At 43.7% G+C, this 12,020-nt stretch overlaps 1 protein-coding gene and 1 long non-coding RNA gene across 3 annotated transcripts in view; both read right to left on the bottom strand.

Moving 5' to 3' along the window:
- Positions 1-3,665: 3,665 nt before the first annotated feature.
- On the bottom strand, positions 3,666-8,816 carry LOC113571249. 2 transcript variants are annotated; one of them, XR_003409976.2, is made up of 6 exons: positions 8,730-8,816; positions 8,564-8,600; positions 5,517-5,627; positions 5,295-5,375; positions 4,878-4,934; positions 3,666-4,651 (listed from the first exon to the last, which is right to left on the bottom strand). It is a non-coding gene; the product is annotated as an uncharacterized LOC113571249 (long non-coding RNA). The 2 variants fall into 2 exon arrangements; XR_003409977.2 differs by having other exon boundaries at positions 8,564-8,597; positions 8,730-8,799.
- A 763-nt stretch (positions 8,817-9,579) lies between these two features.
- rgs14b (regulator of G protein signaling 14b) overlaps positions 9,580-12,020 on the bottom strand; it is a 9,574-nt gene continuing 7,133 nt past the window's right edge. Inside the window, exons 11-15 of the mRNA XM_027000076.2 lie at positions 11,688-11,814; positions 11,250-11,331; positions 10,602-10,645; positions 10,242-10,335; positions 9,580-10,144 (exon numbers count right to left, since the gene is read on the bottom strand). Coding sequence (XP_026855877.2) covers positions 9,822-10,144; positions 10,242-10,335; positions 10,602-10,645; positions 11,250-11,331; positions 11,688-11,814 — 670 coding nt within the window. The 3' untranslated portion in view covers positions 9,580-9,821. The remainder of the gene's footprint in view (positions 10,145-10,241; positions 10,336-10,601; positions 10,646-11,249; positions 11,332-11,687; positions 11,815-12,020) is intronic.

The raw sequence follows: 12,020 nt of genomic DNA, 5'->3' as shown, positions 1-12,020 counted from the left end.
ATTGGGTCATCTATGACTAATCTAAGTTATTCAGATAACTTCACAATCTGTTCTTATATTGTGTTAATTTATAATTAGAGGTCAAATTAATTTACATTTTTTAAGGCAAACACGTTATTTGTTTTTAAAGATAGAGTAGCTTTTTTTTTTTTTACATTGTCTGGCTGATGAAAGGACAAAGGCTAAAAATAAGACTAGTAGAGGCTAAATCCCTCAGAGTCAGCTGTATGGTGGGGGGGGGGGGGCGAGTTACTCCTGCTTTACCAGCGTGGAACAGCACAAAATGTATTAATATATAAGAGTCTGCCTCACACAAGTCCTGAATGTGTTGAAATAAATGAAGGCAGGAGGTAGAATCTCAGAGGAATAAAACAACTTCACTTACAAGTAAAAAATATTTTTTAATGCAAACTGTTGTTTTTTTTGTTTTATTTTTTGCTTTTTGGGGGGATAAGACAACATTTAGTTAATCCACAGCAAGGTAATCAACTGATAGATAGGTTGATTTTAACTGCTGGTCACATGTTAAAACACTTTATATAAAATTGTAAAATAAATAAATAGAAATTACAGCTATAAAAAGTTCCAGCCTCCTCCCCATACACTGCCGCTACATTTCAGACTGCAGCAGCAGGTACTCCAGTAAAAGTCTGAGGAGAACCACTCAGGAGCAGGCGCCCATCTCTGCTGAAAGCAGACCCTCGACCTGCTCGTCTCCTCTGCATGAAACTGACTCCGGCCTGCCCTACCCCAGCACCTATGCCAGCAGAAAGTAATTACATACACAACAGACAACATAAAGAAATGTTTAAAAAAAACAGCGAAACACAAGGATAAAACGATCCGTGAAACAGTAAACAGTAAAGAAGCCACAGCCAAAAGAAAAAAACAACCAAGAGAAGAATAAAGTGCAGGGATTATTTTCTCTGCTTGAGCCCCTTAACTGATACTAGCCAAACACCATGGGCTATGAACGTGTTCACAGATTATCGCTGTACAGCGCAAAATTTGTGTTTGCATACCCTTGCAGATGGAAACAGCACATATCAAGAAAGCCTGGGGGATCCAGAGCACAGCAGCTGTTTCATTAGCCACTGCTCTTAGTAATCGTAGACAGCCGAATTTCCATAGCCACAGAGACTCAAGAGCACGCAAGCTCAATTTATTAATTATAAAAAAAGGTTACCTGAGGCATCCATGCAGTGTGACTTGTCTGTCAAGTGATGATAGAGGCAACAGTATCAGAGCTGATGATAGAGGTAACAGTCTCAGAGCTGATGATAGAGGTAACAGTCTCAGAGCTGATAATAGAGGTAACAGTCTCAGAGCTGATGATAGAGGTAACAGTATCAGAGCTGATAAAGGTAACAGTCTCAGAGCTGATGATAGAGGTAACAGTATCAGAGCTGATAGAGGTAACAGTCTCAGAGCTGATGATAGAGGTAACAGTATCAGAGCTGATAGAGGTAACAGTCTCAGAGCTGATGATAGAGGTAACAGTATCAGAGCTGATGATAGAGGTAACAGTCTCAGAGCTGATGATAGAGGTAACAGTATCAGAGCTGATAGAGGTAACAGTCTCAGAGCTGATGATAGAGGTAACAGTATCAGAGCTGATGATAGAGGTAACAGTCTCAGAGCTGATGATAGAGGTAACAGTATCAGAGCTGATGATAGAGGTAACAGTCTCAGAGCTGATGATAGAGGTAACAGTCTCAGAGCTGATGATAGAGGTAACGGTATCAGAGCTGATAGAGGTAACAGTCTCAGAGCTGATGATAGAGGTAACAGTATCAGAGCTGATAGAGGTAACAGTCTCAGAGCTGATGATAGAGGTAACAGTATCAGAGCTGATGATAGAGGTAACAGTCTCAGAGCTGATGATAGAGGTAACAGTCTCAGAGCTGATAGAGGTAACAGTCTCAGAGCTGATGATAGAGGTAACAGTATCAGAGCTGATGATAGAGGTAACAGTATCAGAGCGGATGATAGAGGTAACAGTCTCAGAGCTGATGATAGAGGTAACAGTATCAGAGCTGATGATAGAGGTAACAGTATCAGAGCTGATGATAGAGGTAACAGTCTCAGAGCTGATGATAGAGGTAACAGTCTCAGAGCTGATGATAGAGGTAACAGTATCAGAGCTGATAGAGGTAACAGTCTCAGAGCTGATGATAGAGGTAACAGTATCAGAGCTGATAGAGGTAACAGTCTCAGAGCTGATGATAGAGGTAACAGTATCAGAGCTGATGATAGAGGTAACAGTATCAGAGCTGATGATAGAGGTAACAGTCTCAGAGCTGATAGAGGTAACAGTCTCAGAGCTGATGATAGAGGTAACAGTATCAGAGCTGATGATAGAGGTAACAGTATCAGAGCGGATGATAGAGGTAACAGTCTCAGAGCTGATGATAGAGGTAACAGTATCAGAGCTGATGATAGAGGTAACAGTATCAGAGCTGATGATAGAGGTAACAGTCTCAGAGCTGATGATAGAGGTAACAGTCTCAGAGCTGATGATAGAGGTAACAGTATCAGAGCTGATAGAGGTAACAGTCTCAGAGCTGATGATAGAGGTAACAGTATCAGAGCTGATAGAGGTAACAGTCTCAGAGCTGATGATAGAGGTAACAGTATCAGAGCTGATGATAGAGGTAACAGTATCAGAGCTGATGATAGAGGTAACAGTCTCAGAGCTGATGATAGAGGTAACAGTATCAGAGCTGATGATAGAGGTAACAGTATCAGAGCTGATGATAGAGGTAACAGTCTCAGAGCTGATGATAGAGGTAACAGTATCAGAGCTGATGATAGAGGTAACAGTGCTGAAATGTAAGGATTTGATTGAAATCTGTTACTGTTACCAATTACACAATCTTGCAAGATTTATCTACTTTGTGTATTAATTGAAAACAGTTAGGCAACTAAGCTACCCTCAAAGTCTTAACATTCTACCTGTGTATCATTCTTTCCACCTCCCAGAGACAGGAGCCTACACATAGTTTGTGTGTGTGTGTGTGCGTGCATGACACTGATTTTATCAGGCTTCAAAGCTCCACTCACCTCCTTTGGGGTCATCAAATGGTTTTTTGTCTTCAAAGTGTGCCTGGGTGATCCAGGGTCTCAAAACAACGTTATTGTATAATCCCCATTTATAAGGGACCAGGAGGTGTGTGGAGCGGTAAACTCCCCAGCCCGGAGCCCAGAGTCATGCGTGAGGTCTGTATGACTCTGCGTGTTAGCGTACACTAGCTTTGTTCTGGGAGGAGGGCTAAGACGATCAGCAGAGTGGGTGTCAGGTCTATGAGAGAGTACTGTGGTGCTCTTTACTATATGTGACATTCATAGTATAACTACAATTCTCTTTACTGTTTCTAGAGTATATATAGTATAACTATTGTGCTTTATACTGTATACAGTATATCTAGTATAGCCTAACTGCAGTGCTATGTATTTTGTATGTAATATATGAAGCACAACTGCTACAGTATACAGTATATATATCAGATATCATATAGGTGTGAGCTATACATATTTTACTGAATATAAAGTATGTATAAAATTCTGGTGCCCTTTACTCCAGTATATATAGTATAGCTTTAGTGTGCATTACATACATATATTATGTATAATTCAGGGAAAAAAACACAGGAAAAAAGCAAGAGTTCTGTTAAATATTATTTTACTGTTCATTACAAACACAGTTACGGAAGGTAATTCGTTTGCATTACACACATGTAGTTGATGGAAACATCCAGCAGAACCTCTTTATGTTGGTTTCTTCCTTACAGAAAATAAAAGAGAGGAATGGGGAATGTTTCATAATGGGGCTTATTTGGTAACAGAGTAATGAAGCGAGTCTGCATAAGACATTCATATCATCTTACAAAAATACAAAAAGTAAAAGTCCTTATATGCTTTATTATGATCAAGTGAAATTAAGTGCCCATTCATGCCGTATTGGAATAGAGATATAGAATACAAACATATAATAAACAATGTAATCTGAAAATGTGTATCTCCTGTTCTGTCCTTCTTCCTGAATGAATTAAAGTTGTCATGTTAAAGAAGAATACTTTATGAATACTGATGTCAGCTCTCATGATTATCAATGAAAAGTATTTATATTAAATGGTAATCAAAATTAATTAATTAATTAATTAATTACGTATTTAAGTATGATGGTTTAAGATAAATGTATTATGTAAACTCTTTGGGAAAAGTGGTACTATTGCTTTTCACACACAAACTAAGCCTAGTCTTGGACAACATTACGAGGCTAACCAGGATTTAACTATTTCATGTATGTTTTCAGCTATGGAAACCTACATAAATGAATGAAAAATAAATAAATAAATAAACAAATGTGAATAGTCATTTAAAAAGAGAACAAGTCATCTAGAGTAAGCTTAAGCTCTATATCTGGAAAGAAAATGCCCTTGAAGCCATGAGTAACTGTTGTACAACTGAAGTGTGGTGTGTTTTTATTTAGACTTGGTAATGAATAATACATTTCAATGCTACTGGTGTTCATTACATTGGTATAAACAGGACCCATATTTTGCTGATATCTGTCTCTAACCCTATAACACTGGTTTGAATAAAGCCATCATTTCCGTTCTTCTGACGAAGCGCTGGGTTCCACGGTCTCCTGCAAGACAGACACATCATTAGCGAAAAAGCAAAGAGAAGGTTTCATGACAGACAGACATGACAGGCGCAAGGCTCGGAATGAACCAGCGTCGGGGCGTGAGGTGACAAACAGACTGGGGTGAGAGGACAGAGCGTGTGTGCTGACGTGTGGCAATGTGGCTGTGTGGCTGGTCTTTGAGGTGGTGAGACACCAGAGGCTGATGCGTGGTGAAGTTTGGCTTTACCTCCAACTTCTCTGTCTCAGGTTTCGCTGGAAGAGACTTCTGTGGTGTGTGAAAGGCCTAAGGCAAAATGTAAATGATTTATTAGGAGTAAACATTCTGAAGAATTCATAGGGATTCTCTGCAACCTTTACACACGCACACACACACGCACACACACACACACACACACACACACACACACACACACACACACACACACACACACACACAAACACTGTAAGGAATTTTTGATGCAATGTCACTAGGTGGTGCTGGGGAGCCATAGCAATAATTCTTTGAGAAGGAGCGACACCCGCCAAACATGCTGGCCGGTACATTCACCCCAGTCCCGATGACAAGTGAACACTACTCTAAACTGTGCCATGTGCCTAATTAATACCCATCCAGAGTGGGTGGACCAGATGTGGGCGCCATTACCTTTTTAGCTTGCTGCACCTCATCTGTGGACCTGGACCTGTTTTTGACCGTTTGCTTTTGCGGGGAAGTGCTCGGCACCTGCTACAGGAGAGGTAACAAAACAACACACCCACGTCCTCAGATCAGGAACAGCGCACCGAACGTTTCGAGCTGCGAGTTCAGCTGGAGGACACGTTCCACTGCCCCTCCCACCTGCAGTTACCCAGCTACCATTCCACTCACTTTATTTCCTGTGTGTTCCATGGCGAGGTTCCGGACGGCGAGGTTCGGACAGGGCGAGGTTCCGAGCAGGGGAGGTTCTGAGCACGGGGCAGGGGAGGTTCTGACACTTCTCTGTGAAGAAAAGAGCAGAAGAGGAACCGGCGGTGCTCGGGGTTTGGACCAGCGAGCGACCACAGAGCAGGGCAGGCCAATGGCGGAAGGTGCCGACAGGGAGATTCGTGTCAGCCTGGTTCAGCAGAGGTCTTTAGAACGGTGCTCGCAAACTGATTCCGAGCTTTTCTTGGTACATATGGCGAAAAAGCTTTTTCGTGTGGTTTTGCCGTGTGACCTGGGAGAGAAGGTGGGGAGGTGGTCCCGTGTCCCTGCATCACACAGCCAGAATTTTGGAAATGATGCCTTTGGGGTTCCGAAGCCCCAGATCATGCGTAGGACTTATGGGCATTCAGCAGACGGGTTCGACACTGTTGCACAGCAAATGTGCGTGAGCGAATAAGAGCTCATGAACATCCCACCAATCAGACACAAAGCGATGGCAGACACCGTTCCTAATTTTAATAACCAGTATAGAATATCATCTGAGCAGGCAACTTTTAGGGGTTCACTGGAGCGCACCTTGCTTTGGCATCAACGAATTGTCTGGGCCTCTTCGTATGACTTGGGCAATTTGCCACCCGTGGGGCATCACGCTCAGATCACTAGCCTTCTCACGTCACCTCTCACGAGCACTGCGGTTCTGGCCTGCATACGGAGTTTCCGTACGTAGCTCTCGCAGCTTAGCCTTCCCTTTCACAGATCCGAGCTGTGAGTGCTACTCCTAAGGTGCTTTTCCAGACATCTTGGCAGCAGCTGAGTGCTTTAGCACTTAAACATCAGCTGGAGTTCAAGAGCTCTGCATGCTAGCAGTGGTTGTGGAGAAACTCACTCAGACGATGCAAAGAACAACATGTCTGGACAATAGTTTTGTTACCAAAGGAACTTCAAAAGGAGCTTTGTAAGATTTGGGCTCTTTTTGCAGAATCTATGCTCAACCCCATTTGAATGTGGCTTTCGAGCAGGCCTAAAAATGCTTTTTGTTTATGGCGTACCAAGTTCCTCTTTCGTGTTACTGAAAGGCCTTCAATGGCTGTGCTTCAAACTCACCACAGAAGAAATAAATGCATCCGCATATAGCAGTCAGGGCTGCAGCACTGCTGATTGACTGCCCAACATCGCTGTGTCCGGAGGTGACGGAGATGACGGAAGTTATGGATGTGCATGTCAAAACCGTGTAAAGAGAATGGACGACGACTCATCTACCCATTACCTCCTCACACAGCAGGCAGCAGAAGAGAGCGGGTGAACGAGCGGGAGTGGCTGCGTCCATTAGCTTCCCCGCTACGTTGGCACAGCCAGTAACCGTGAAGCCATTCGGGAAGTGCTCCCGAACACAAATGCGCGGAGTAGCCATCCGATTCAGAATGCTATGACAGCTATGCCACGCCCTACATGGCCTGTGTCGCTGGGTGGTATCACCATGGCAACAGGCAGGCACCGGGAGGCTAACACATGAAGGAATGTATCAGGCATTTCCCCAAGAGGACCAGAGGAGTTGCTGACCCCAAGTCCAAAACCCTTTTTTGTCCAGCACATGCCTGAATAACTAATGCACAGGGCATGTTAAACAGGGGGCTATAGGAGTAGGGGAACGGAGGGTGGGGGTGGGGGTGGATGTGGGCGTAGTGAGTCTCTTTTCAAGAACATTTAAGAAGTTTGTACAGATCACTCAGGCAGCATGCCTGGCCTTGCATAGAGAATTGATTCCGGCGAGGTACAAGATGAAACCGAAACTGCAAAGTGCTTCGGGATCCTTGCCATCTGTCTGCAGTCTGAGTGAAGCACTTATAGTAACAGTGAGTCAGGGCAGGTCTTCCTGGTGTCTAGCTAGGCTTTTTTAGAAAAACACACCCCAACTCATTTCCGCAGCAAAGTGGTGCCTAGGACCTTCCTCTCGCTCGCTGCACTGAGAGTAAATGATTACAGGCCATACAGGGAAACAGCGTAATATTCTGACAAGCAGAGGCATTCACACGGCAAAGAAATTGCAATATTACATGGTTTCAAGGGCTCTGAGAAGGGAAAAATTCAGTTCAGGTGATCGTGTGTTAAGTTCCAGGCCCTTCGGCAGACACCTGTTCATGGAATAAGATCATGTGGCATGCACAACACGCTCCAACCACGGACGACGTCTGCCGTTCCAACCCTGCACATTTAGTCAGTTTTAGTTAACGCGGGCGAAATCAGTCATTCTACGACTATACTTTAGACAGGCTTCTGCTTTAAAACTACTTGTCTGATGGGCTATAATTGTCTGAACTGACTCATGCACGGCATAAATCCAAAAACAGCAAGCAGGAGAACTTTAGTTCTGCAATTAAATAGTAAATCAAATTCCACCAAGAATTTTTTTTTTTACACCAGGAGGAATAATGACCATTCTAAAACAAATGAAAAACAGAAATGTTTGCGCAGTCTATGAGAACACTAACAGACGTGATGTCTAGGAATGCCTGACTAGCATTAAAAAGGTTTTTAACAACGATATAAACTCTAAACTCAAAATACATGATCTTGTATTTCAGAAGAACTGAGGTTAAAGACACTATATTATGGAAAACAAAAGAATATTCCATTCAAAAGCCCACTTTGTTTACACACAACAAAGGTCAGTGAGAAGAGCAGACGTAAAATGTCTGCCATGACATGTGTCACCCAGGAGAGCCGTGACCAGAAGGGCTTTGCAGGGATATCATTTGAGCGCATATAGGAGGACCCCTTCTCGAAGTTCAAACGGCAGAAGTGGCCAATAACGGCATGCGGAGGAATCGGCTCACCCACCCATGAGACAGACGCGCGTCGCAGCCCCATTCGGCGTGGCGAGGGCAGGGCAGCAGATTATCCCGAGCGACCAAGCGAACAAAGTTGATGGGAAACACTCGAAGCCTTATTTGCTTCTCACAGGGGAGAGCAATAATGCCAAATAGTGGGAATGCCTCGAAACGGACGCTTACCTTGCTGAGCCGAGTGCGGTAGTGGTCCGCTCCGCTGCTAGTGAGCAGTAGGGATGAAAACAGCACAGTCACAGAGTACAGACGCAGTGCTAGAGCAGCATTTACATGTGTAGTAAAGTTTTATCTTCCCAACAAATCACGAGAATAAGGAGAAAAAGAGCCTCACCTTACAGATGCCCTTCGCTCTCTCGAACTCTCGTTTGTTGTTCTGTTTTCCTATTCCTTCTCTCTCTTTCTCTCCTCCTGCCCCCGCCTTCCTCACACTCCCTCCCCTCCTCAGCTTGAGGAGTGCGGGTGTGTGTGTGTGGTGTGTGCGTGTGTGTGTGTGTCTCAGACTCGGATGGTTGATTCTTACTCTGAATTTGATTAAGCCTTACCTCCTCTTCACTGTCTGTTCAGGGGAACAGAAATATATGGAGCAGAGCTCTCATGGTTGTGACTTTGTTACAGACATTAAGATCCACTGCTTCCACCAAATCAAATTAAGAGAAGGAGAATGAAGGATGTTGAGAAATGTGTGTGTGTGTGTGTGTGTGTGTGTGTGTGTGTGTGTGTGTGTGGGTGTATTTGTTTATGCATTATCAGACAAAAAACCCCACCAAAGACAGTTATCAGCATCAAGCTGAAACATCAGGAAATATCCATTTTGTCTCCACCTCCTTCACCTGTCTTATTGTCCTTCTTTGTCCTCAGTCAGTTGCATGTGGACAAAATGTCCTTGGCAGGACACAGGACACAGATCAGGCCAGAAAATATAGCTCTGCACAAAAAGCTTTAATATACCCAAGCTTGGCGTTCTCTAAAGCTTGCTACTCTTGTACTTTTTATAATTTCCATACAGGCCCACAGAAGTTACTGAGTCATAGAGATCGGGCAAAGCATTAGTCAGGGACCTTTGTCAACACAAAGTTAAACCGAAGTACCTGAAAATGACCTTTGACCCTTTAGTTGGAGATGAAAATTCAAAATGAGTCACCTCAATTCCTAATGTAAATTAAACAAAGCCAGTGTCTTCATTAAAACAAAGAATATATTTGACATTATGTTCATCAAATAAATACAATCAACTGAACATTAATAACGCTATAGCAATCCGCATCGACTGTAAACAACTTATAGTGTCCTCCAAGTCCAAAATGGTCTTTAAACCAAGTGTCCTCCATCTCTAAAAAGTCACCTTAATATTGTAGTCTCCATTCTCACTCCAGGCAGTCTAAAAACAGAAGGATATCCATTTTGGCTCAGTGAGGGCTCCACTTCATACCACGGTTTCCCGGGTGGGGCTAGAACACGAGTGTTCAGACAGTTTCCTGTCTGCTGGCTCTGACGAGCAAAGTGAAGACACTTTGGAATCCGGGGAAGAAACGTTAGACCCAAGTTCTTCCGGTTTCTCAGGAGACATAAATGTGCTTCTCTGTCCATCCTCCGGCTCCTCCACCAGCTCCTCCTCCTCCTCCTCCTCCTCCTCCTCCTTCAGGTTCAGCTTGAGGAACGAAGGAAGCATCAGGTGTTCTTTGCTCAGGAGGCCTCGCTGGTCATCGGCGCTGCAACACTGGGCTCGGTTCAACAGCTCCACCAGACCTGCATCAGTGATACTCGTATGAGAGATCCCCGAGGCTGTTCATGCGCCAGCAATGCAGCACACAGCGGGTCAGGGAGGCTGGAACATAGCCTTTACCTTCCATGTCATACGTTCGTCTCAGAGCCAGGTTCTTCTGCCGGGGATTTGATCTGTAAAAGCCCGCGTCAAGTTCCACAGCACCTCGTCGTGCCTGGGAGTAAATCAAAGAAACATGTATTCTTTGTGCTTTCTCCAGCTGTTTGTTACTGATATACTTCAAAAAAGAAAAGAAAAAAAAAATGTCGAGCAGGTACATAAGTGCTAACATAGAGAATACTTAGTTCTGGATTGAGAATATTTAAAAAGTTGGTTGATGACAGGTCTAGTAAATCCACACTGGGGAACAAGCACTCTCTATCTCTTCCCTTCCTAGGAAAACAAGGATTCAAATTTTCTGACTGTAATGAGCAGTTTTACCTGGAGGGCAGGTGGGACAGCTGCCTTTGATCCCTGGTCAGCATCTGAAAGATTCACTAATTTCATAAAATGCACTTTCCACTGCACAAGAAAAAACCCCCAAATATTATTCATTTCTGTGCTTGCATACTTTAACTTTTTTTTGTCTCACATTTCACCTTTTGACACAAGCTATATGTATCTGAAAAAACTCATTTATACACCCAGTACCCAGTTCAACACCCAGTCACAGACTCTGTGCAGCAACAGGTCGGCTCTACTCCACAACTGCACTTGCAAAAGACACTTTTAATGAATCAATATTTGTAATATTTGGTGGTGGTGGATGAATATAAACTGTACGTGTATTCCAGTGCGGTAGTTCAGTGCTAGCTGGATAAGTGGAAAAGCCCCAAACAACACAAATGTGTGGTGACCTCTCCTTCACAGGTGTGCTCAGGCACTGTGGGGACAAAGTGCTCACCTCGCGACTGGTGCTCAGGTAACACAGCACCCAAAAGTGATGCGGACACCGCAGTCCATTTGCAATTTGCAAAGACCATTTCGATGGCCTGAGGCTATGTGGTGAGAATGCTGTCAGGTCTGCAGACATGTCAGGTGACAGGGAGTTAGAGGAGTTAGACAAATTCTGTGGGCTGACGCAGGTACCTTTCAGTTTGTCCAGAGTTAGCGTCTTGTTGGCCATGTTGATGACGATGCTGTCCATGCTTAGTGCCTCTTTGCTCCCTTTCTGAGACAGCAGAGGAGAATGCACGGCATGAGATGTGAAGGAGCAATTTGCACGTCGCATGTTCCGGATCTCTTAGCATGCTGTTCTGCTATCGCTTCATAAATTAACATTTTAAGCATGTAATAGTCCATATTTTTCTTTTTCCACAGTACATATTTGAAGAGAATTATTATTTTTTAATTTCTCACGCTGTACTGTTTTCAAAAGCCAAAAATCCAGTAGGAAGAAAAAAAGCACAAACAAGGTGGAATAATCTCTCTGAATGAAAGCTTTGTTTTTCTGAAGGAAAGGTCAAACTGCTTTTCCCTAACAAAGATAGGAATGGTTCGTTCCCGTCATTTACAGGCAGTGCTCACCATGGTAACGACGGCATCCTGTGGCCGGAGGTGGTGCTTCTGGAACAGTGAGGCCAGTGCATCCTGCAGGGTCTTATTGGATTTCGCCACAATGGCTATAGTTTTACCTGTGAAAGCTACCTCCACACTGCGTGACACACACAATAGCCAACATTAACACTTGATAACCGTGATTATACAGTTAACAAACCTACTACTAGTCTGAGAATATAAAACAATATGTTGTATACTAATGCCACAACAATCTGTTTGAAAAATGTTCCAAAACGTCCGTTCAGCTCAGCGGTGCGAATGCTAGCTGAATCACTCTGCATCAGCTGGAGGAGTCAGTAA

This window comes from Electrophorus electricus, chromosome 6 (assembly GCF_013358815.1).
Source record: "Electrophorus electricus isolate fEleEle1 chromosome 6, fEleEle1.pri, whole genome shotgun sequence".
NCBI lineage: Eukaryota > Metazoa > Chordata > Actinopteri > Gymnotiformes > Gymnotidae > Electrophorus > Electrophorus electricus.
Note: the sequence above shows the minus strand (reverse complement) of the source record. Positions and strands in the feature narration are given on the sequence as shown.